This window comes from Micromesistius poutassou (assembly GCF_964030765.1).
Source record: "Micromesistius poutassou genome assembly, chromosome: 20".
NCBI lineage: Eukaryota > Metazoa > Chordata > Actinopteri > Gadiformes > Gadidae > Micromesistius > Micromesistius poutassou.
The window spans coordinates 12,726,738-12,752,660 of record NC_140290.1 but is presented as its reverse complement, the minus strand read 5'-3'; the positions used below and the strand labels follow the sequence as shown (position 1 = coordinate 12,752,660).

General features: G+C 41.9%; 3 protein-coding genes across 4 annotated transcripts; 2 read left to right on the top strand and 1 right to left on the bottom strand.

The window, feature by feature from the left end:
• Window positions 1-5,515: 5,515 nt before the first annotated feature.
• Window positions 5,516-10,136, bottom strand: fam221a (family with sequence similarity 221 member A; the record flags this gene model as incomplete). Its single annotated transcript, XM_084485169.1, has 7 exons — window positions 5,516-5,662; window positions 6,580-6,656; window positions 7,976-8,111; window positions 9,024-9,097; window positions 9,390-9,580; window positions 9,754-9,930; window positions 10,072-10,136. 7 exons carry the CDS (start codon window positions 10,134-10,136, stop codon window positions 5,516-5,518), a joined length of 867 nt encoding a protein of 288 aa, XP_084341295.1.
• A 1,894-nt stretch (window positions 10,137-12,030) lies between these two features.
• Window positions 12,031-16,028, top strand: ccdc126 (coiled-coil domain containing 126). Its single transcript, XM_084484570.1, has 3 exons — window positions 12,031-12,338; window positions 13,462-13,984; window positions 14,502-16,028. The coding sequence occupies exons 2-3, from the start codon at window positions 13,747-13,749 to the stop codon at window positions 14,792-14,794; spliced, it is 531 nt and encodes a 176-aa protein (XP_084340696.1). The 5' UTR covers window positions 12,031-12,338; window positions 13,462-13,746; the 3' UTR covers window positions 14,795-16,028.
• Window positions 16,029-17,238: 1,210 nt separating this feature from the next.
• tra2a (transformer 2 alpha homolog) lies at window positions 17,239-22,372 on the top strand. Of its 2 annotated transcripts, none has more exons than XM_084484532.1 (9): window positions 17,239-17,377; window positions 18,589-18,722; window positions 19,125-19,272; window positions 19,460-19,507; window positions 19,990-20,178; window positions 20,379-20,494; window positions 20,611-20,844; window positions 20,979-21,049; window positions 21,204-22,372. In XM_084484532.1, exons 1-9 carry the CDS (start codon window positions 17,342-17,344, stop codon window positions 21,212-21,214), a joined length of 987 nt encoding a protein of 328 aa, XP_084340658.1. In that variant the 5' UTR covers window positions 17,239-17,341; the 3' UTR covers window positions 21,215-22,372. The 2 variants fall into 2 exon arrangements, with proteins under 2 accessions (XP_084340658.1, XP_084340657.1); XM_084484531.1 differs by having other exon boundaries at window positions 18,586-18,722.
• The last annotated feature ends 3,551 nt before the right edge of the window (window positions 22,373-25,923 follow it).

Below are 25,923 nucleotides of genomic sequence, written 5' to 3'. Positions count from 1 at the left end.
TCATTTAACACCCATTCAGAAGCCTGCTTGTATACCGGCCCTCTCCTATGCCGAGGGTATAATCTTTCCAAATCAGTCGCTGGCAGAAAAAAAAGTAATAAAGAATAAGTAAATAAAAGTTGTGCGTGAGGAGGATGCGTTAAGGGGGTCTTTTTATCTGAGACGTCGTGCCGAACGTGATGGAGGGGATGAGGAAGAGTGCCGACAGGAAGGGAGCAGCCTAATCACGCCTTTCATCAGCGGTTCCTGCTCTCTGAGGGGGTCTCGCTAAGGGGTCTTTAAGAGTATATCGCCTGCTCACTTTGCGCTGTGATGCTAGCAGCTATCCGGCGGATTCATGAATGTGTCATTCCATCACCTGTATGATCCTAGCCTGGGTACCGACCCAACTAACCTACATACCTGCCTAAGCATAACTTACTTTCTGCTTACCAACCCACCCGTCTACCTATGTACTGACATGTCTCTCTTACTGTCTGTCCATCTGGCTGTAGTTTATTTCGCTACTACAGTTTTTTTTATTGTAAACATCGTAGACCGTTTTAACCGAAACACTCTAAAAACAAGCGTTCTCAGTGTGGGCGTAGAGACTAGGGATTATGGCCTGTAAAACATAATCTCCCCCTGCATAAGAAACACAGACAATATCACATAAGCATGTGGTCTCCAATCTCATTCTCTGTTATATTTAGATATATTCAACACGCTTATGGCGTTGGCACAATTACTGTGTGTCCCTGTACGATTATCACTTCACACTGCTTGTTTTGGACCATATGTGTCCACAACATGTGTTTAGCTGCTCTTTTGGAGTCAGAGTTCTTGAAATAGGAACACAATATGGGGCTCTAATGACTTATGAAGTCTGCCACGGTAGATGTTACAGGTGACTAATATGACAACAACCAAAACAACAACAAGGCCATTTGTCTTTGTGTTTCTCCATATTCTTTCAAACACCACATGGTCTATGGGTTTTTATTTTCTTGTTTTATGTTTCATTACACTTAAAATCTGTAAATAGCTAAAACATCTCTTGAAAACAGTTATACTTTACTATCGGATAAGAGTAGTTATCGGATAATGAGTACGTTGTAGTGTTAGTTTTTCTAGAGATGAGCTCAAATCAGTTTACAGTAGCTTTATAAATAATAAATATCATGATATAATATAGAGATATTACTAGGCCAATTTTCAATCATTTATGTCTAGCCATAAAAAGTTAACATGCACAAATGTACACTTCCAATCTTATTGTGCAATACTAAGAAGGTATGTTTACCAGTTCTGCTTTCTTAATTCAGTTGCTGCAAACAATATGAACTCTAATTATCTCATTGTCTACATCAGACTAATTTCCCAACATAGAAATGGCTCTATTCTCATCTTCTTATATGTTCTCATCCTTATCTTCTCATTCTGCGTTCTTCCTTTCTCTTGTTTTCTCTCACTTCTTCATCAGTACACCCTTGTGTGCGTGTGTGTGTGTGTGTGTGTGTGTGTGTGTGTGTGTGTGTGTGTGTATGTATGCATACCTGTGTGTAGATGAGTAGTTGCATTTGTGTGTGTGCATGTGTGTGTCTGTTTTTGTGTATATATGTGTGTGTATGTGAGTATGCTTGAATATGTATGTGTGTGTGTGTGTGTGTGTGTGTGCATGTGCGCACATGCGCGTGCGTGTGTGTGACACATCTGCTCCGTGCACAAACCTCACACGTCACCACGCCTGTGATAGAGTTCAGACAGGTCGGAGGGGGGCTGGCGGTCTGGAGGACCAGGGCACCTGCGTTTGTCTGATGATTTAAGGCGGGGTTGGAGGTCGGCCAGCCCAGAAACACTTTGATAGTGGAGAACTAACACAAATTGTCACCCCGTCAGAGCCAGGCGCTAAACTAAACTTTGGTTTCACAAAGACAATCTTGTGACGGATGTCATGGTGAGTCTATGGTAGACTGTAGGATAACAGCCTATTGTTTAACAGCAGGTTGTTGAACCGTTTAACAGCAGGTTCATAAATAAATCAGCATTAGTGTGTATAATGTTTGGGGATACATTTTCTAATACACATTATGTACTTTTATTAGCTCATAGCCTTTTACTTTTGATAACATAATACAGACAGATCTGACAGATCGTGTACTATAAAAATACATTTAACTTCACATTATTGTAGTCCTTTGTGTCTTGTAAAATTCAATCTATATATCAGCAATCCCTCATATATCACTGAAGCATGTTCGCTACAGGCTCCAGCTCATGAGTATGTGGTTCTCACGGCAACATGTTTACTTGCCTGTCTGTCAGACACTCAATCAATTAAAGAGCTTTTCATGGTGTAATGGCAATATTAAGATAGCTAAATCAAGTACACAAACACACACACACACACACACACACACGCACACATGTGCAAAGGCTTCAATGGAATCCAATTATTCAAATTCAGGGCTTATTCAAAACTTGAAGTCTATTTTACATTAAAAAATATATATATTTATTACTCTTGAATGGACTTATTTGACCTGATCACACCACCATAGCTGAAGAAGAGTGAGTGAAGAAGGGTGAAGAAGTAGTGACAGTTGCTAAGAGCCATGGACGTATAAGCTAACAGCTCTAACTGTGCTTCCAATCCTGTGCCACCAGTTCTGTCTCTTCAAGAGTTTTTTATTTGCAGCGCCTTCATTTGGCAATTACACAAAATCACTTCAATCCAATTAATTTTTCTGTGCCGTGAAGCACCAACAGAGCACAGTATCAGGTGGTTATGTGTGTGTTACGGTTATTTTGCAATGTTAAGCCTTATATATGGAACAGTGAATTGTTTAGTTTCACCCTCATAACCCTGGTTTTACTGTAATGGGATACTGTCCATTTGCAACCTCAGCATGTGCAACCTATGTGAATGTAATAATTAGATGAAATTAACCATGAAATGACTTTGAATAATGATATTTCTTAAACAATTTCTTAGTATATGTGTCCTACATCTGATTTCATATGTTAGGGTTTTATGTCATTTGTTTTCAGTCTTATTTGTAGGTTTTTTTCTTTTTCTTTGTGTTCAATTAGCAAGCAGCGTAGCTGCTCTTGAGGTAAATCAATGTGCATTTGCCCTGCCTCTGCCGTTAATTAAGTATATAATTCCACAGTAATTGTCAATTTCATTCTGTACAACGTGCCACCTGATTTGTGATGTTTACATTATCAGTCCAGCTGTGCGTGAAAAAGATAAAAAAGAGAATTGCCACCTGTCAACACCCTCAGTGGCAAATTATTATTCCTATTCCCTTTGTAAAAAATAAATGAGAATTTGCTTAGACCAGTACATTAGCCAAAGTAGCCTAATTACTCCACACTTCATCTAGGTGGCACCCCTTTTGCTCTCAAGCCTTTTCAGTGACATTTCTGAGAGTTGTTTGTCATTCACTTGGAAACAGACTTTAAACTTCAAGTCGAGTGCTTTTGTCACTCAGGTTGTTTTTTTAGAGCACCCGGTAGTGTTGTTGGGAATCGGCCACTGACTGTATAGCTCTCTACTGTCGTTGTATAGATCCTTACTCAATCTATCCGTGTTGATGCACATGTGCCACTGTTACAGCTGGATCCCTGATTCCACCATACACATAGAGTGAATCGAAACTGTCAGCCTTCAGATGAGATCCCTTCCAATGGCTTCCTCCGGGGAGTCTGAGGTAGAGACCCAGGTGCATTCATGCTAGTCCTCAGGCGTAGCCCCCAGCACCTTTACCTAGAGAACAACTGTTCATAGTGCGCACACACACACACACACTCACAAGTTCTCACACACACACACACACCCACACACACACTCTCACACAAACACACACACACACACACACACACACACGTTCTCACACACACACACACACACACACACACACACACACACACACACACACACACACACACACTCTCTCACACAAACACACACACACTCACACACACACACACACACACAATCGCACACACACCAACACGTTGAAATAACTCTCTACTTATCACACACAAAAACTCCCTAAATCTCACACATTGAAACAAACCCTATCTCAGACATGCAAACCCTAAATGGAAGGGACACACACACACACACACACACACACCACCCAGCCATCCAGAAACAAGTACGCAACACCATGAGGAGAATGTGCAACTCAGCTCTGAGCCAACAATGGTCAGTAAATATACATAGATAGCAATATAAGAAGTAAAAGATGCTGGTGAGTGTGTGTGTGTGTGTGTGTGTGTGTGTGTGTGTGTGTGTGTGTGTGTGTGTGTGTGTGTGTGTGTGTGTGTGTGTGTGCGTGCGTGCGTGCGTGCGTGCGTGCGTGTGTGTGTGAAGTGCTATTTAAGGAGCAGTTTCAGGGCATACATCCCGGTTCCATTCCCATTAATTTGATTCCTCACTTAAAAGGCATCCGAACAAGGAAGATGAAGAGGGAAAATCCAGTTTCACTGCAACCCAATCTCCGCGTGCGTTAAATCACTTGTCGTCGCCTCTGATCTTCCTTGTGGAACCAATAGGATTAATCAATAGGGGACACGCATTGATACGGGAATCAAACAACGTTGTCGTGTTAGAGTATGGAGCCCTGTCCTTCTGGTGGCTTGATGGGACAGATGGAGCTCACAGACTCGTCATCGTGGATACAATAAGAAAATAAACCACTTGTTTTTATGTATAATGGATTGGTACACCGTTTGATATTGATGTGTTGTTTTGTTTTTGAAATGCCTATATATGAGCGCATCTGCTTTAATCAATAACAAAATCAATAACAATGATAAAATGTCCATTTGATACATGGCAGGATAGGAAAGGAAATCACCAACGGTGAATTCCTTTGCCATAGGGGGTGATTCCACCCCCTCCAACCAACACTGATTGGATCAATGCAGCCATTAAATGGGGACTGGAGAATAGCTCCTCTCACCCTGCAAATACAACTCAAGTACAGAGGTTTCATTTGAATGGTCACTGGGATGCGGAGACATGTTGATGGCCATCGAGAAGGCCCGGCTGCTGATTGGATGGAGTAGTCATTGAGTTTAAATGAATTTAACGGTGACGGGATGCGAGTGGATCCGGGAATGATGAATACAAGCTGGAGAAAATTGTTGAAGGGCTTTTATGAATCGATATCCATTCACCAAATAGTCTAATGCTTTCAGTACAAGCTAGTATATTATTGTTATTATGATTCAATATTAATTCAGCAAGACTAGTTAATATGATGGGTACAAGCTATATTGATATTTATTCAGCAGATAGACTAGTTAATATGATGAGTACAAGCTAGTATATTGATATTCATTCAGCAAATAGAATAGTTAATATGACATTTTTGAACTCAATGAATGACCTCATTACAAAACATCTAAAAGAACAGTCTAATAAAATGCATTTTGGCTGACGAATAGAAGAAGGAATCTGCGTGTGTGTTTTGAACTTAATGTATTTCCAAGGCTGTGACCTGTTTTGATATGGTCAACGTTAATGTCCACCGCCATTAGTCTGTGAGTTGTTTGATTGGCGGTCCGGTGGGCCGTGGTCATCTGTGTGGCCCCTACTGACCGTACTGCTGGATGGTTGACGCACATCTTTGATCCTCAGGCCTTTGGATATTTTGTCAGCCTTCAACTGAAACAGACACAAACGTCATTTACATTTGGTATGAGAATATGTATTTCCATTTCCACACATTGATGCGTCATCAATCCTAAAAACGACAACAACAACAGATATTATACTGTGCCAATATGGTGCAACATGTGATATCCTGCTTGATTGGGAAACCGTTTAGTCAACTCATAGGCATAGCTTTAATAACTCTTGCATGCCAAAGATATTAGATGGCAAAACTATATTTGAATCATTGAGCAAAATAAAAAAAAACAATAAAAAAAACATCTCCGTGGCAGTAGTGCTGCATTCTCTCAGCAGGTGCAATGTGCACTGCAAGTCATGTTGATTTGTCCCTTTTGGATGACAATGTTTAAGAGCAAAAAAAATGACAAATAAATAAATGACAGTTCCTCAGAGACCATTCTGTTCGTTGAGTACTTTTTAAGAGCATTGGATGGAGTCGGTCAAGCAGAGACCTACTGAGATACATAAGGGTCAGTTGCTGGGCCTTACAAAGTGAATAGGATAACTTAACTCATTGCAAAGTGATCGATATACAGTTCAGTTTTTGAGAGTTTTCAAGCTTCACTGGACTTTTGTTTGCAGACCTGAAGTCAATGTATAAGAGTGAAACAATAACTTGATTAAGCTTCCTGCAAGGAAGAGAAAATTTATGGAATTGATGCCATAAACAAAAAATGCCATAAAGGTTGACATAAAGGTTGTGTATGTATGTGTGTGTGTAATACTTGCATCAAATATATATATATATATATATATATATATATATATATATATATATATATATATATGCAAATGCCTGTAAACGTAGACATAAATACTGTGCATGCTTTTTGGTCCAGTATTTGCTTTCTTGCTCTATGCTGCCCTCTAGTGACGTGATCTGAAATCTCAGAGTGCAGGCTACTTACCCGCTCCTGGTACCGCCTCTCAAAGTACACCATGTCATCCTCCTCTTCTCTCCTCGTCTCTGATGCAGACTGTGTTTCTAATAGTGAAAACTTACATTATTAATGTAACATATTATTACAACATAATATTATATAATAAATAAAACATTGTGGGAGGAAAAGGAGGAATAACCAGGAGATGAGGCGATGCCAGCATACACCTTTAAACACCAGGCATGCAAAATGGTTTGGGGTGAAAAAGGTGAGAATGATGGGTGAGCTGAGGAAAACACAGACCCACTAGGGGGTTCCAGGGTTATACTCTGGGGAGTTATTATTATTTTTAATTATATATATAAAAAAATATATATATATATAAAAAAATAATAATAATAAAAATAAAATATATAAAAAATTATATTAAAAAAATTATTTAAAATTAAAAACAAACAAACATATATCTAAAAAATAAAATTAAAAAATTGACCTGCGTGGGCATGTTTCTTTTTTTTACCTGCGCACAGGGTTTTTTTGGACCTGCGCGCGCAGGTTTTTTTTTGGACCTGCGTGAGCATGTTTTTTTTTGGACCTGCACATGCAGGTCCAAAAAAAAAACTATCTGTTGCGTTGCTTTCCCACTAAGATAGCTTTCTTTATAAAACATTAGTATTCATTTTTAGTGTTTCTGTGCCCCGTTGTGGTGTCGACAGCACAGAGCTCCGGTACCGTTACAGGACAGCGGTGGTTTCTTTCAGCTTGTATTGTATTCCAATTTTAGCAAAAACACACATAACATTAGTTTGAAAGAAAAAAACTGTTTAAGTATGTTTATCTTTGTGTGAATTTCAGGATGACTCGTCTGCCAATGACTTCAAGTTGGTTGTGTTTTAACCGGTGATTGTTGCGCCAAACTGTTTACAAAGGGACACTTGCTTGCGACGCAGCAAGCGCCTGCTAGTTGACCTGCCGGGCGGGACGATCAGTACTTCCCCAAATAAAGAGCTTAGTTCTGATTGGATTGCTTCCCAAATCGCCCCGCTTACATTTTCGTCTCGTTTTTATTTGTTAACGAAAGTGTCAAAAGATTTCGTCGTAGTTTTTGTCATCCTAAATTGATTTTTATTTAGTTATCGTCTTGTTTTCGTCAGACTGTAGACCCCCCCCCCACCCCCAATGTTTTCTCAATGGATCTCCACGAATTTCGCCGAAAGGTGACTAGTTTGCATGCCTGAAACACACACACACACACACACACACACACACACACACACACACACACATGCTCACCTTACCACACACGCACACACAATATATATTGCCCTCTGAAGCGTCACTCTGTAATTAATTTTTCTCTTCTTTGCAGGAAGCGTAATCAGATTATTCTGACATTTATGTTCAGGTCCTAATAATCCGTCACCTGGACCCTGGTGTGCATCCAGCCGGAGGTAACCATCAGCCAGAGAACTGAAGCCTGTCAGGCCCCCCATGGCCTTATACGGAACATCCCTCCCCACCGGCTTCCCCTCAGCCTGCCTCTGCTGCCTGGTCTCCACCTGCACAACCAAACCAAGAGACAAGGCTTTCAAGACGAGGGGATCTCGACCTATAGGGCAGAGTGTAGGATGTAAGAGTGGTAGAGAGAGAGAGAGAGAGAGAGAGAGAGAGAGAGAGAGAGAGAGAGAGAGAGGGCAGTAAAGAGCAGAAGAGATCAACATTCTGAAACTAAACAACCCTCTTTGCTCCCTCACAATGTTTCTCCACCATTGAGAAGTCTTTCATTTCACTCACCTGTGATTGACATGCAATATGGACTCCCCGAACCAATCAGGGTAGAGGCACCCTGATGGATCAGAACTGAGCCGGTCTAAAATGGTCTAAAATCGAAATTGTCTCGTAAAGGGGCTGGTGCAATCAACTCAAAATGGATATTCCCACAGAGCATTTCATTCTCTGATAGTCAACATGTGTCTATGCCATTTCAAACTAATAGTTACATAATAGTTTCAACAGTTACATAATAGTGCATAAATCATACTTGACATTGCTGTTGATGATAGATTGTTAACTAAGCAAAGGAGGACTCATTTTTTGATTAAATTACTTTGTTTATTGCTAATGGAGATGAGCTAAGTAAACATGCTAGACTCAGAATGTCAAGCATAATAAAGGGGATGGTGATGTTCACCAGGGTCTGGTGGGTGTAGTGTTGCTAGTGTTCACCAGGGTCTGGTGGGTGTAGTGTTGCTAGTGTTCACCAGGGTCTGGTGGGTGTAGTGTTGCTAGTGTTCACCAGGGTCTGGTGGGTGTAGTGTTGCTAGTGTTCACCAGGGTCTGGTGGGTGTAGTGTTGCTAGTGTTCACCAGTGTGTGGTGGGCGTAGTGTTGCTAGTGTTCACCAGGGTCTGGTGGGTGTAGTGTTGCTAGTGTTCACCAGGGTCTGGTGGGTGTAGTGTTGCTAGTGTTCACCAGTGTGTGGTGGGCGTAGCTGGGCTTGCCACAGCCACAGGTGTAGGGGCTCAGGAACCCAGAACAGGAAGCGCCTGAGAAAGAGAAAGTGATAATAGTATAGATACAAACAAATCTATCCGTATCCATCTGACGTTACAGTATACAAGTAGTTGCTCAACATAAGAAACAAAGTTATGTACAATTATACACAAAGTATATCATTTAAAGTATATAAAGCATATTATCAACACTAGTTAACACTAGATAATAAACAGTGCATGGAATATGCATTTCTTTCAGGAGCGCACCTGATGTAAAGTTTGCATCGATTTGTCAGGCAAAGGCAAATCCCTGTAACGTAAATCCATGGAACGTAATTCTTACACATGTTGCAAAGATGTCCGCCGGCCTCACTGTGATCTCGTGCCATGTGTTTACACCTGCAGCGGGCCGGCCGGGAACCGTTGAGGGCAACATATTGGTAGGCTGTACACCGGCAACCCTTAACCTGGCAAGGCAGGGCTGGAGGGCCCCCAGACGGAAGCACCTCAAAGTCTGTCTTGTGTTGCTTGTATCTGGAGCCCAGGATACAAGAAGAAAAGTAGGTGAGGGGTGTGCGTGTGTATGCAATGGGTGTGTGAGTGTGTGTGTGTGTGTGTGTGTGTTTTGTGTGTGCGTGTGTGTGTGTGCGTGTTCAACAACATATTATTACTACACTAACCCAAAGCCATGTGCTATGGAGTAGTACCTGTGTGAGCAGAAGCATTGAGTCTCAGGTCCAACCAGCTTACACTCTAGTCCTTCTCCTGGTACACCGAAGCTCACATAGAGTCTGTTGTTCATTCTCTGAGGAACGACCCTCTTCTTGTACTGCTCATATTGTGCAGGAGTGAATAGTGTACCTCCATCCTCATCACCCACAATCCTAGAAAAGAGTAAAGTGATGGTAGCTATACAAATTAGAAGATAGGATACCTAAAAATAGGCACATTTTCAGGTGCAAAGTTCGCTATTTAACTTTCACAAAGAATACAGTTCGTCCGATAAATATGCAATTGAATCAGACCTTCTATATTCCAAATAGTCATCCAATGATTGCGACGCTTTCTTATCAATCTTTATTTTTTCCATTCTTCATAAAACCGAGCTATTGGACCGGCCCTCCTGTTACCAAACTCCACGTTGCTATGGTTATGGTCCTCGCCCGTCCTCTAGCGTCGACGTGAAGAACTGCCGGTGAACGGCAGTGGTGAGCGCTGAGCAGCGATTAACCATTTATTCATGCGATCATCATGCGGTCATTTATGCGATCATCAGATTGATTTATCATTGTCGGGGTTGTACACTGATGTTTTGTTACGCTAAACTTGAAATATTAAACAAATGTGATAATAGCCTATAATACAAACGCCTTTTCCGTATTCTTTGAGAAAGACAATTTTAGAAATGCATCAAAGCAGTGATTTGTAGGTGCCAAGCACAAAGTGCGAGGCAACCCATTGTAATCGTTAGTTTTATTATTCCGCCACGTTTGACTTACACAGCCTAAACCGCTCGCACGCTTTTTATGAAACTTACTACAGCTGTAGAGGCTGACTCAAGATTAACAGACAGCAAATATTACACTGATTGGCCCAAAGGTGGCGCTATAGAAACTTTCCAAAAATGCAAACTTTGAACAAGCATATCGTAACCGGTTTGACCTACACTCTACCAGATCTAAGCTGAGGCTATTCCATAACTGTCAGTTATGTTATTTTTAAGGTGTGGCAACTGGAAATGGTTCCAAGGGACGGTTTGGTAGCTTCCAAAGAAGTACCTTTACATTCCACCAATTATTTCATTAGCCAAATGTATTACTTCAGGATTCCTGATGGACAGGTTGGTTGCTCTTAGTAAGCAGAGGACCATTCTGCCCTAGCCATTGCCAATTTAGCCCACAATGATGTTTTCGCTTGTTCTCTACCTGGTGGGATATTTTAAACTTCAAACTCTCCAACCCAATGTGTTACAACTATTGCTAATCGAAACAGCTATCTATACGGTTAGAAACTCCAGAATACGCTGATCATCCTGATCAAATTTTGGATCAGTTTTCCCCAAAAACACTAACCAGTGTTGCAAGATTGGGCTGTTCCCCTCCCAATTGGGCTACTTTTCATCACTTTAGGCTGGAACAGTTAGCATTGGGCGGGTACATACAGTTGGGGCTGGTTTTGAAAAAGTGCATATCTCGTAACTGGTTTGACCAAACTTTGTTCACACATGCATATCCTCATGGTGAACAAGAACCTATGACTTCCGGCAACAAGATTTGTGGCTATCTTGAATTTGGTTAAAAACATAACATTGCCTAAGGATCCCAGGTTTTTTTGACTTTGACAAAAATCCTTTAGCCCATATCATCTATGGACCATTATCTTCAATCTGACTTAAAGATTAGTCTGTACAATACATTTTAAAGCACCCATGAGTCATTGACTTCTAAAAGGGGTGTGGTTTAGGGGTTAGGCTTAGTCTGTCAGGGTCTTCATGGTCTGCGTCAGGGTTTAATGGTCTATCAGCCATGGTCTGCGTCAGGGTTTTAATGGCCTGTCAGGGTCTTGATGGTTTATTGGTCGGCTTATGCTTGGCACCGTAAAATGCTCCTCGCAGCTTTAATTTCATTTTGATGTTGGAAAAGAAACCACTTGACCTCTTTTGTCAATCATATCCTGACCTCTATTGATATCAAACATAAAGTATTGAGTCGTTTGTAACGATTAACGTGGATATGATAACACTAGGTAATGGAATTCATTACCATCCATCCATCCAATTCCAGTTACAACGTAATGAATTAGGTGTACATTTTTCCCGTGCAGTTACTCATCCTACTAAGGTCATGCGTTCCATACCACTGGGTTTGTGTCGACCTACATTTCCCACAATGCCCTGCCAGTGACGCACAGCGTGCATGTCCACACAGCTACCATGACAGTCACGCACACACAGGCGCAAGCACTCAATTCCGGCTAGGAGCTGCTGCCGACTTTTTGCTGTACAGGATCTGTTCTACCCCGCGACTTCCTGCGGATACCCGGGCTGTGGGTGATGTTGGGGTGAAAGTCAGCGCCGTTGTCTATAGATATACCGTGCAAGACAATGTATAATGGAGTAATGACTTAGTGGAATCCATTGGGTACAAGTTACCCCCGGTCCGAAATTGTCCTTACCACGGCAGCAAAAACCCGCCCGAGTTTGCCAGACAGCGAGCATCGTTTTGTGCAAATCAGACAGCTGTATTCGGTCCAGTGCATGCTACACTTTCCAACTCACCCGGCGGTTATTGAGGTAAACTATCCAAATAATCAGTTCACTTCATTAGTTACCGTTTGTGGGTGTCATGTTTGTGTTGGCTGTTTACCATGTTTTTTAATGGACTCAGTGGTGTAGTCTACTCTATCACATTCTAAAACAGAGCACCTTAAGACTATATATATATATGTGTGTGTGTGTGTGTGTGTGTGTGTGTGTGTGTGTGTGTGTGTGTGTGTGCGTGTGTGCACACACAGTCTAGCTCAGTGTGATCAGTAATTTTGCATTGTTTTTGCTTATCTGCTATCTAAACGAACTGATTCAGTCATCAGCCGTAAAACATGAAAGACATTTGTTAATGTTTAACCTACACATCAGGTCTGCATGGTTTTATTACACAGATTGTGCCCATCAGTATGCAAGAAGAAAAACAGTGCATGGTATTCAACCGTTATATTGCTAGGGAATTTCTGATGGGGATGACATGATTGTCTGGCATACAGTCATTTTAATGCAGATCCATCCAAACCCACAGCCACTGGTTGACATTACTAATTATGTAAGAAGTGTCAGTCAGGCTGAATTGTATGTGTGGACATCTATGGACAGATTTTCATAATTAATTACTTTCATTTTGTGTCCCTTATCTGACCTCAATAGATAGTTACCCAACACAACCCCCCAAGAGAGTGTTGAATAGAGTCGGTGGTATGCTCAGGAAAAGTGATACATGATCATTTAGTGTTTCTGTGTGTGTGTGTGTGTGCGCGCACACACACACATGTGTGCCATTATAAAGGTGTGATTGAAAAGGGGCTTCTCTATGCCTTGTCCTCATTAGAAAGTCTGGCCTTTCTCCACCTGCCTGCAGTTACAAAGTGGGCGTCGTTTACTCTCAACTGGTAATCGGGTTTCTAGGTTAAGCAGTGTGATAGGGAGAGGGTAATTGATGTTAGTCTGCCACACTACTTCGATGTCCTCTATCAAAGTGGCTGGATTGAAATATTTCAGTTATATAAATAAAAATCCAGGCAATGTTTTTTCAGCTTTCTCTCTGGTGACATTTGGCTGCAACGGGAATTTCAATTGTTTTATTGTCTCTATATTTAGTGCTAACAAGCACGTTCTAACTGTGTTACTCTCCCTCTCTAAATTCCAGGTGGACAACAATGTCGTCTGAGCCGGGCATAGAATACCCAGAATGCTTTGGTGACTCGAAGCTCAGCAGCCCCCCCCTGTCAATCTCCTGTTACTAAGACCTCCTCCACCATCTGCACCGGACCCCTGACCTCCTTCCCCAGCCCCAACAAGCACTCCCTCCAGGCAAACCTTCTTAAAGAAAACCCTTCAAACCTGCATCTTGAAGAGAGAAAACCCAAAACGTGCGTCTTTAAGACAAAACCCACCGTCCCCCGCGTGGGGGAATCGGCGCCGGCCCAGGACCATGCTGGGTGCGCTGCTACGAAGGAACATGTCCCAGAAGCTGAGCGCCCTGCTGGTGGCGTTCGGCCTGGCGTGGGGCCTCATGCTGCTGCGCTACACGGTGCAACAGCCCCGCCACCAGAGCAGCGCCGAGCTGCGGCAGGAGATCCTGGAGCTCAGCCGGCGCTACGTCAAAGTGCTGACCGAGGAGAACCAGCTGCTACCGGGCGGCCCGCAGGGGACTTCCATGGCCGGCTACGGTGAGCGGTGGAAAGTGCTGGGGAGCCAGTCTCTTTATTTTACAATGGAGTGGCCTTTTATTGTCCTGGAACACTGATCAAAGGTCTAGGAATTTTAACATTTGTTAATGGCCAAGTAAAGATTAACCAAGGCCGAATTCCGAAACATGTTTGGATCCTTGAACCCGGCCACTTGGCACCTAGGTGGCAGTACTCCCACACCCGGACACGGGCAGTTGATGAATACAGAGCAGCTGTTTGAATAGGATGTGTGGTAATTAAGGATTTAACCTGTGTGCCCTGATTATTGATTGTCAAGTGTGCCTTACCCAGCCCAAGAGTACAATCCACCTGGGTCAGGCCAGTCGAGGCTGCCAAAGCAAATCAACAGCTCACATGCTCCACAATGATATGTAAACTGCCCTTTCTTATGTATTTAACTGGGAAGCAAGAAGCCTTGAGGATCCACCTATGCAAAACAGCCACTCCTGTGAGTCAGTCAGTTAATGCATCTCTCTTGTCTGTATCTGATAACTAGCGGACCTGAAGAGGACCATCGCTGTGCTGCTGGATGACATCCTGACGCGGCTGGTCAAATTGGAGGGCAAAATAGACCTGGTGGCCAACTCCTCCGCCGCCAACGTCTCCCATCCGGCGCCGGCCGCCGGGGTCCCACAGGTGGTCCTTCCCGTCGTCTTACAGAAGGCCCTGAAGCCCTCAGCCGCCGTCAGACCCCCGCGGAAGCACACGCCCCGTCCCCCTCAGCCGTACGTGGCCAGGAGGCCGAGGGATCGCTTCAGACCTCCCAACCTCATGGCTCCGGTTCACTGATTGGACTAAATTCAGAGACTTCAAGGCAACTTGGTGAAAGCCGGGCGCTGGTATCATCTCAGGGGGATTGGTTCAGAAGACTAGCTGGGAGTGATTGCAACTCCTGGGTTCTGTCTCCCGCTGGTATTTATTTGTATTGGTTCAAGAGGAGATGAACAGAAACCATTTTCATCCGAGTTCAGCTGGCTGTACTGTGTTGCTGCCCCCGTGGATTACATTTTGACAGTTGGGGGGGATTTCAAAAGAAAAGGAGGAACTGAAAGTGTCAACAAGTTGGCGTGGCACCGTAGAGATGACTAAGAATGCTTTTGCTGTCCTGCATCATTTGCAATAACTGCGTAACTGTATATCCGAATGCTGAATTAGACTCCGGTCACTGGGAAGAAATGCATTTCCGCTGGTTCACCCGATAATTATTATAGAGAAGATTTATCTTTTTGTAAACGTATTGTATGGATAACTTGCCGTATAGTAGAGCTGAAAGAGATAATCCAAAGATTGTTATTTGCACTCCATAGTAGTTTGGTTTTATAGTGTACTTTTACACTGGCTGCAATGGTTTGAAGTATGTAGAAGGGTGTTGGTTTGCCCCCAGATGAATGACTATGAGTGTGAGGGCTGTAACACAATTGTAATAACCATATCATAACGCCACTGCTTTTGGAATGGATTGGTTCCAATATGGAGTAGATTAAATGAGACCTTAGCTCAATATTTAGCCCTGTAATGCTGTTTACTTAATGCAATGTTGCTACTTGTTCAGGGCTCATCTTTCACTGTGACTCTTCAGCAATTTCCTTAAAATAGTAACGCATATGAAATAGTTTAACTGTTGAATCAGCAATACCGAAAGGGTGTAACTCTTGTTCTTATCTATAACTCCACATTGACTTGAGTTCCACTCTGTTGGTGAGGGGACTGAAGCATCCTTTACCAGCAAGTTGTCTTTTATTAGCTACTGGCTACAAATGTAACAATGTATCTATTCTAGCACACCGTTAAGAATAAATAAATGTCTTAAGGCTCTGAAATAATTTTCTTAAAATGGTGCCCGACTAATTTGACTGAATGGGGAATTCCCAGACTGTCAAGCTTGAGTACACATTGACATTCATGAATTTGCTTTATTAAACAGGGAGCATTTGACAGTGAAATCAAATGTTATTTTGACGCCTGATAAATTGTATAATGTTGCCATGGAAATAAACCCGATTAAAGCTATCTCTGAAAAGACTGTCTGTCTGTTTAAAAATGTTGGAATAATAAATATTAAACTTATTTTAATAAGAATTTCCACATTAAAGCAATATAATAAACATTTAAACCCCTCGCCAAGCACTTTCCATTTCCTCTCTTTGTCTTTCATTCTTCTCCAAACAAGAAATCATATTTGGTCAGCAATTTGGTTTTTAAAAGATTGTCGTAGATTTATAGTAATCCAATGTGTTACTAAAGCTGTACTCCTGTTTCCTCTTAAACCCAACTAAATGTTTATTTTCTACACTGAAAACCAATTGGTTACATGTTCCATATAGTTTGGTGTTTCTGATATGCTGCCTTTATATAGAACCAAATATAACTAAGGAGTTGGTCAAAATATGTACCCAGATGGTGAACGTTGAACCTATCTCAACAAGATCTACGAACACAGTATTGATTGAAGAGTTTCAGCTTAATTGTGTGTGTGTGTGTGTGTGTGTGTGTGTGTGTGTGTGTGTGTGTGTGTGTGTGTGTGCAGGGCCGACGGACTGCGGGTGTAAGTGGGACAGGCTTGGGGGGGCCCAAGGCAGATGGGGGCCCATTGGAAATTAAAAAAAAAAAAAAAAGCGTGGTCTTTTTTGTATTTTTGGATTATTGCTCAAATAGTTTAATAATATAACTAAATGTTATCCGGCAATATGTTACAGCCACAGTTAAATAAATCGAAGTCTGGCTCTCAGAAGAGAAAGGAGAAGAAAGACAGGGAAGGAAGACAAAATTTAGGAAGTCAGGTTCTGACAGGTTCTTATTTTCTAAGAAAGGTGAGCACAAACGTTTAAACACACCCCCAACAACCACATTCTTAACTCTGTGTCGTTGCTAAAACGAACAGAGACAACCCAACCCATCAGGACTTCTTGTATATAGGGCCCAGAATTTGGTGCTATGCCCCTGTGTGTGTGTGTGTGTGTGTGTGTGTGTGTGTGTGTGTGTGTGTGTGTGTGTGTGTGTGTAGAAATATAGTTTCTACACATATAGAAATATATATATATATTTCATTTAGAACCTTCGGACCAGGACCACTATGAAATCCTATCAGTACAGCCTAGTACCAGTACTTTGACTATGGGCCTTTGGGGACTTGGGGAACACGAATGGGACGAGGAGGCGGACTAAATTAAACTCGCTTGATGACGCCATGACGTGTCTTCTGCAGTAAGGACATTTAAGCGCCGCCCCCTATCGCCATCTTGTTCTGCCTAGCGTCGCGGTTAATACATCTAATTGACTCCCGCACAACAACCAAACAACTCGCTTGCTGTATTAAACGGTGACAATATTAATAAGATGAGTGATATTGAGGATGGAAACTACGAGGAGAGGGTAAGTGTTTGATCGCAATACATCGCGCTCTCTCGCTGTACCCCATTCTGCCCTCCTCGCTGTGCCAGGAACAACACTACCCGCGAGCGAATGTAGTTTTGCACTCGTGTGGCCTAACTTACTCATATTTGGCCTTGTTGTGTTTTAGAAGCGCTACTGTTTGGTACGACGACTATTTCATAGGCCTTTCCTATCGTATTTAAATCGTAATACAAAATGTGTTATCCATTTTGTATTATCATTGACCGTGGGGGGTGAGTCGTTGCGTTCAACGTAGATGGACCTGAAATATAACTTTATTGACACAGCGCTTTCATTGCAGCGTTGCTAGTTTGAATGAGCCTTGCCGATACCCGTACAAAATGTCTCCGATCATTAATAATCTTTAGGTATATTCTACTCTAACGTAACACCTTGCCCTTCTGAGTTTATATTGTTACATTGCCCTGCATTTTTATTTATTTTATTCTTCAGCTACTCAGACGTTTACACTTTTTAAACACCTGATCTAAATATTATTAAATGTTCTTTTTTCACTAAGGTTATTGATCGAGAAGGATTTGAAGAGTTTTATCCAAGAATGTGGAAGAAAATATTCAAGATTAACGAAGGCTAATGATGAAAAATGAAAACATTTACAGAGCAGAACATAGAAGTGTGAAGGGGGAAAATGTGACGGAAGAATGGTTTCAGATAATAGGATCGCTTGCAGGCTAAGGTGAAAACTGGTTTCAATTTGGGGGAACAGAGGAAAACTGACGCGGAATCAGAAAATGAGAAAACTGAAAAAACGAAGAACGAAGAACAATAGAAATCCTCTGAGAAAGGAGTAGCGTTTAACCAGTCTGGAAGAATGAATATGTCCCTAGGTTAAGTAAATGTGAAATGTATGTTCCAAATATATTTTCTTTACCATAAAACCCTTTTTCTTCTGTACTTAGCCAATGCATGTTAACATTAGTTTTCCCTTAATGGCTCAGGTGGACACGGAATCCATAGACTTGGCTGTATTATTTCTTTACTTTGTAGCAAAGGGAAGTCAATTGCATTGTAAAGCAAATAGAAATGCTCACAGTAGAGTACTAACCCTTTCCTCCACAGTATAGAAGTGGTGTACATTTTAAGGCGCTTTGTGAAACGTTAGTACTCTTGTATGAGGTTGCATGTTGTATGTTTCCATAAGAGTTGTTAATATGCTCCTGTGGCAGCAGGAATCGCGCTCCCCGTCCAAGTCGGACCCCCGGAGTCCTGCTCGGGTCAAGTCGCAGAGCCGGTCTCACTCCCCGAGTCCTTCCCGGGCCTCGAAGCGCTCCGAATCCCGGTCCCGTTCCCGTTCAAAGTCCAGGTAAGCCCGCTCCATCAACCAACCCATTACTTCAATTTTGTACGTATGGGAAATAATATTGTGGAGTGGGCAGGATCGCTAGCTGCATAGCCTCTATGTTCTCATTGCTGACGTGTCTAAAAAGTTTTGCAGGGTAAGAGTGTCTGTTTATAATGACTAAATGGTAGAAAAGCAAATGTAGGATTTGCCCTCCTCAATGCTTTTGTATGTAGTAGTTATTGTATGTTGCTTGCATGTAATTTCATTAGTCTTCAATGTACTTTTGTGGCTCACAGACTACAGTTGAAAATGAGTTTGCCATCTGGCACATTTACAGAGATTAAACTAAACTTGAGTCCTTCTTTTGTCTGCCCGACGACCCCTAACGACTACCCCTCCTGTTCCTCTGCCCATCTCTCCCAGATCTCACTCTCGCCACCGGCGCCACAGCCGCTCACGCTCGCCCTCCCACCGGGCCAAGAGATCCCGCTCCTACAGCGCGGAGTACCGCCGCAGGAAGAGCCAGAGCCACTCCCCCACGTCCGGCCGGCGACACCACACCGGCAGCCGGGTGAGTAGGACCATAGAAAAGTAAAAAATGGAAAATGCAGAAAAATAGACCTCCCTCTGCCTGTCTAGCGTGATGTGTTTTTTTTTTTTTATGGCTGTGATTTCAGTTTGTCTACGACAGGAAACGGTTTGATGTGATCTTTAATAAACCCTTTTGAATAACCCATTCCCTTCGATTGTATCAACAGAGCCATGACGCCAGAAAAGAATCCAGCAATCATGGTGATGGTGTTAGGGTACGTTGCTGTTGTCATATACGTACCGTTTACAACATGTCTCCCCAAGGCGTGCCACTAATATACAGGACGGTAGAAATGTAGGCTCATGTAAAAGAAACTCTTATTTTGAAGAGATGCCTTCAAAACGGTGGATGTTTCTTTTACTGTTTATTTGTATTCTACCCGCATTGTTTTTAAACATGGCAAAGGGGTTATTAAAACCTTCTATAAAATGTACACACCGTGGGCTATTCGTTGTCCTTACCACCTTCTTTGACTGGCAACCAAGAGTATGGTCTGACCAGGCCTATTTAGTTTTTTTTAATTATGCTAATAGATTTACCTGACTTCAAAATGGCAGCGGGGATATTCTCAATGCACGTGCATACGTAATATCCACCCCGTTATTGCCAGACATTTATTTGAATGGACTCGAAGCCAGGTCTTGATGAGGGTGAGAACAAGGAAACCGCTGACCTTTCCTCTGTGACTCCAAACAGGCGAACCCTGACCCGAACACGTGTCTCGGGGTGTTTGGCCTGAGCCTGTACACCACGGAGCGCGACCTTCGGGAGGTGTTCTCCCGCTACGGCCCTCTGGCGGGGGTCAATGTGGTGTACGACCAGCGGACCGGGCGCTCCCGCGGCTTCGCCTTTGTTTACTACGAGAGAATCGACGATTCTAAGGAGGTGCGTGCCGGTGTTCAACATTCCCTGTGACTGCATTCTCAAGTGTGGATTAATGTGTGCTTCTGCACACGCGACACTAGGTGTCAGCATCGTAGCACCGTACGCCTTACAAATGCATTAGCCTCGGTGTAATATGTGACTCTTTACATTTTTATTGATTCATAATTAAATAAAAAATGCGTCCTGCTTGTATTCCCCAGGCGATAGAGAGAGCCAACGGTATGGAACTGGATGGGAGACGCATCCGTGTGGACTATTCCATCACCAAACGAGCGCACACCCCCACGCCTGGAATCTACATGGGCCGACCGACGCAGTAAGCACCGCAGATGTCTTGACGTTCACCATTTGCAAAACTGGGGATTTCCTTGCAGGTTGCCCCTTTTGTGTGGAAGTTAAACCATACGTTTGTCTGTTTCTGCTCCTACCTAGCAACGGCGGTGGCAGTGGAGGCAGCGGCGGTGGAGGTGGCGGCGGGGGTGGAGGTGACGGCGGCAGAAGCCACAGCGGTGGAGGCCACAGCGGTGGAGGCCGCCGGGGGCGGGACTCGGACCGCGGCTATGACAGAGGCTACGACCGTGGCTACGACCGCGGCTACGACCGGGGGAATGACAGGGGGAACGACCGAGGCTACGACCGATATGACGAGTATGACTCCAGGTGCAGGTGAGTGCTTTACAGGACCAGCAGATGCACTCCACATGGATGTCCCCTCTATTGTGTTTATGGTATAGATGGATAGTCTGGTAGGCTGGATGGATGTATAATGGCCATTTTTGTTTGTGTGTGCGTGTCAACAGTCGCCGGCGCTCTCCGTCTCCCTACTACAGCCGGTACAGGTCCCGCTCTCGCTCCCGCTCCTACAGTCCCCGTAAGTGAAGACGCACGCATCTCTGCACCCATGGTGGTTTGTTAAAACCAGCGCTGACATGGATACCAGCAGACTATATTTAGATCATCGTGTATTGGTGTTGGGCTTGTACTAATGTTCTTTTCCCTCTCCTCTCACTCCTTCCTCTAAACAGGACGATATTAAAAGGCCTCCATCGACATTTGGACTCCCGTTCTTCCTTGCTGTTTTTTTAAGATTTGAAGATATGTTATGTTTAATTCTTTCAGAGCAGTTTTTGTTTTCTTAGCTAGTACCTTTCTCGTTATATTGTGTTGGTTAGGAGATGGTTAATAGTATCAATATTGGATTAAGCATTTTGAAAACTCATATGGTAACCCAGTTAATGTTAGAAAGTGTCAACATTTGTTGGTCAGCTGTCTTGAACAGTGTCTGGTGGCAGCTTTTGTTACCTGTACTAGGCCAGTTGAGAGGCTGGCAAATCAAATTTTCCTGTGTACCTTTTTCAGACTTGGGTTCTTTTTTTTTTCCCCCTCTTATTTTTTTCTTTCAAGTCAACATTCGAGGACCTCCCTTGTTTTTTGTATGCATTATATTTAAATGTTTTATTTGTAAGAAAAATAGAAAACTCAATTGAACAAAACATGTTTCTGGATTCTGAATTGATATCTGGGATCCAGGCCTTGCTTGGGATGGGGGGTTAAACAATGAATGAATGAATGTGTGAGCTGAGCAGACAAGCTTGAATATTCAAAGATGAATGATGCAGAAGATGTGTTTTAAATGCATGTTTTATTTTCTACACTTGAGGTTGATCACTAAACAACTTTATCTTGGTATGCTTTGTATAGTGCTTGTTTAGCACTATACAAACTTGCCATTGCTTCAGGAACATCAGTAGATCTATTTTAGTTGGAACTTAGATCAATTGCATGGGTGAAATCTGGCATTAAGATTTGTTTATGAAAGCCCACTAATGGATTTCTGTCTACTTCTTGCCAGGGTAGGTTTTTTTTATTTTTTCTGGCAATCTCTTCTATTGAAGGTCCCTAATGTTGGTAATGGGTAATAACTTGGGAACCTAGTACAGACACACTCATGAGGTTCAATCTCTTGCATACTCCGGTTGTATCAATGGTTTTATTTCAGATTTGTAGTCACATACATTCATAATGAACAGAATTGCATATTTAGCAACATATGACCATGTAAAATCATAGACATGCATTCAATCAATATCTTCATGATTATTTCCCAGATCCCCCAGGGTGTTTGAGTGAAGGGAGATGTTCACAAATGACAACATTTTGTTCTCCCGAGCCAATTATATTAAAGTTAAATCTCCTGTGAATCATTTTCACATTACTGTGATTACAAGACATTTGCACAATTCTAAAAACCTTGACATTTGCTTTCCAGCAGTCAACCGTTATTACTATTGTATTTGGGTAAGAGTTAATTCAGTTGAGTGACTTCAGATTAACACAAACTAACAAACCCCAAAGAGACTCAAACTAGTTAAACCAAATGATTATAATACAAGAGAAGTACTGATCTGCTCCAGTGTTGAACTTCCGCTTGGAGACTAGTGGCATCCCTCAGAGAAAACCCCTTCATGCACACTTCTCTTGTTCTGACAAGAGATAATTACCATGGACTGGGTTCTGTTATGAACTATCATATTACCATAACCTACTATGGAATTACAATTACTAAAACTTGTATTTTAAGAATTTCACAAGTGTAGCAAAATGTATGAATAATTTAGTGTTCTCTTCTCCACATCATTTGTGTTGCTTTGAACTTTTGCTAGATCTATGTTGTAGGCAACAGGTGCACAGAGTTGTGCCGAATACTAATTAACTTACCATGGCAATACAACCCTCTTGGGTCTAGTCGATAGAACATGGTGGACGTATGGTTAGATACATGTCTTATCTTTATAATGGTGGGGAAGTCACTAACTGTAGATTTTTTTTCTATACGTCGGACATCCCCCGATTGTGTATGGAAAAGTAAAGCAATAAGAAGCCAATATATTATAAACACAAAGGTAGCCACAGCTTCAGTTTAAACCTGTCGCTCATGTTCCCATCTGCAAGCAACGTAGCTAGTTGGATGACTGTAACCCAATAACCAAGCAACCTAATTTAATGGCTGAGAGTTATTTATTTGAAATACACCATTATCTTATAGGAATATAGAACATCATCAACCCCCTTTTCTTTCACGTATCAGTAAGAGAAAGCAGTCAACACCTGCTGTTCTGTTAACTCATGAGATAATATTTTAATTAAGTGATTCAGGCCTATAATAAAAAATGTTAAACAGAGGCTCATGCTTTAGTTGGTGTTAAATGTTATTTCCAGAACTACAATATTTAGGTTTGCTCAGATTATCTATTTGTGCTGGAGAAAAACTTCTGGAGCCTTCGTTCTGATAACTGCTGAAATTAACATGATTTTTATCTAAATACTAAACAAGTGAATTGATAGTTACACATTGTTACAGACACATTGTATTTCCAAGTACTTTGGGTTGAGGTGTTACTATCCAATATTTCCAAAAAACTAAAGTTTAAGTCTAAGATTGAGATGATTAGAAAAATGTTCAATGCTCGCAATCAAACAAATGTAGGCCTATTCTATTTTAGCCTTTGAAATTAACTTATCGTTTCAACATAACACAAAAGTGTATAATTCAAACCATGAGAATACAGGACATAACATAAGATGAGTTAACAATGAAATCAACTTTTAATATCTACAGAATTAATGTATTAAAATAACATCCATTTTCAGAATACACATTGGCTTCTTTGAGTGGTTTTAACTGAGTAGGCCTTAACATTTATTCTAAAGAACGGTTTTTGTTTTGGATTCCTGAACTACTACAACACCATAAATATAAGCTATAGATTAGGCTACTTCAAATATGGGCTTTTATTAATATTCTATCAAAATAATAATGAAAATGCTATGTTCTTGCTGCTTTCCTTGCAGGGCCAGGGATCATTTCTCCTTGCAGAACTAGAAGAGATGAGTTTTTGGGGGCATTAAACCGCCATTTTCTAATGAGATGAGGGCTGTCATCCAATGTGCAAAAAAAAGCCTTGTGAACCGTTATCCATATTGAAGACCAATGTGTATAAAAAGTACAATTTAATGCAAACATTACACATTATTTTTTACACGATAAACTGTTGCATTGGGAACGAAACAAACACATCCAAGTTCCCTGTGAGTCCCAGACTCAGAGAAACGTCCTCAACATGGCGCACACCACCAGGCTGCCATGTTCCATACATCCTGACCGAGCTCTCCGGGAAACTAACGGGAAGACATTAACACGGGGATTCGCTGGATATACATGAGCGAACGAACAAAACATCAACAAATAAAGGCATCTCACCGGACCATCGAATCCCTTGATTCAACTGAGCCTACATAGCTGTAGCCTATAGATAAGACAGACTTGCGCTTTTCGACGGAGCCTATCTATACCTTGGAGCGGTGCCAAAGCGAGACAAACTTTGGCTACAGAGGTCGTGCAATCTAAAGGATATTAACACCTTCCTCATCAAACATTCCCGCTTTGATCGGGTTGGATCATGTCGATTGAGTTAATGGCTCTTAATTCATAGGCTATAGGCTGCACCGCAGAAAAACATTCCACATTCGACTTATAGAGTTGTCCGAAACTTTATCTCCCTATGGAATTGGTCCATACCAGAGAGCTGAGCATGGGGGCGGGGGGATGTTCTGTACATTCCTCAGCGATACATTCACTCCTGCCTGCAGTACAGACGGCAGCCTACCTACGTTACAAGTGGTCCGCATGCATCCGTTCTTTTGTTTATACACATCGAGTAATAATCCATTTCAAACGTGTAGCAGAAAATAATGACAACAATTATGATTTTAGAGAGCTACATTGTTGCTTTTCGTTATAACCCTTTCCATTGAGATCGATATCGTGAAATAACTATTTACTAATAATTCGTATAAACCCATAGGTCAAGGTAGTAGGTGAATCGTATATTTAATATTTGCATTATTTTGCTATTGTAGTTATCAATAGGCCTATGGCCTAGGTACACAAAACATTTTCAGACAGAAAGTTATAGCCCTAACCATAGATGCATAGGCCTATATGTCTGCGTAACACTTAGATAAAAAAGAAAAGATAAGATATTTGTTAAAAAAATATAATCAAACGAAATCTTACAAAAAAACTGTTCTTATGTAAGTATTTGTTTTTTTAAATCAATTTCTGAATACAATACAGCCCTCATTTAAACCCTTAGCAAATTCTCTATTTTCATCATGCTTAAATTCTCTTCCCTTTATATGGAAATAGACTGATCCGAATCCAAACTGATAGAGCAGGCAGAATAACGCATAGTTCCCGCCCTGATTCATATAGAATCCCAACGCCAGAGAACCAATGAGCGAGCACGCAGCGGAAGCCAGCCAACAGCTGCAAAAAACTCTGAGCCGTGATTGGCCGGTTCACCCGACCAATAGACATCCACTGTGTGTTTGTTTTACAGCAAATGAGTAACCTACTATGACTATGGCCCCTTTCTCTTCCACAAGGGAAGGCCTTGCTTAACCAAATTGTATTTCTCATCCACGTGTTCAAATTTCTTAACATTATAAATGTGAAAAAGGGTGCTCTTACCAAATAGGCCTATCATAACAGCTATCTTTGTCACTCCTACAAAAGTAAAAATCTCTACAGTAATTTTAGGCCATTAGATTAAATAAGATGTGTGGCAAGAAGTGGCAAAGCTTCCATTGCATATACTAGAGTTAGGCCCTCTTTAACATAATATTTGGGTATATCTTGACCATTATTGATATAGTCTTAACCTATAACATAGGCTCACATTA

Bases quoted from the DNA above. Each gene is read 5' to 3' on its own strand.
- ccdc126 (XM_084484570.1), top strand. From the start codon at position 13,747: ATGCTGGGTGCGCTGCTACGAAGGAACATGTCCCAGAAGCTGAGCGCC. The intron at 13,985-14,501 runs GTGAGCGGTGGA...TCTGATAACTAG, and splicing joins GACTTCCATGGCCGGCTACG to CGGACCTGAAGAGGACCATC.
- tra2a (XM_084484531.1), top strand. From the start codon at position 17,342: ATGAGTGATATTGAGGATGGAAACTACGAGGAGAGG. The intron at 18,723-19,124 runs GTAAGCCCGCTC...CATCTCTCCCAG, and splicing joins CGTTCCCGTTCAAAGTCCAG to ATCTCACTCTCGCCACCGGC. The intron at 19,273-19,459 runs GTGAGTAGGACC...TTGTATCAACAG, and splicing joins GACACCACACCGGCAGCCGG to AGCCATGACGCCAGAAAAGA.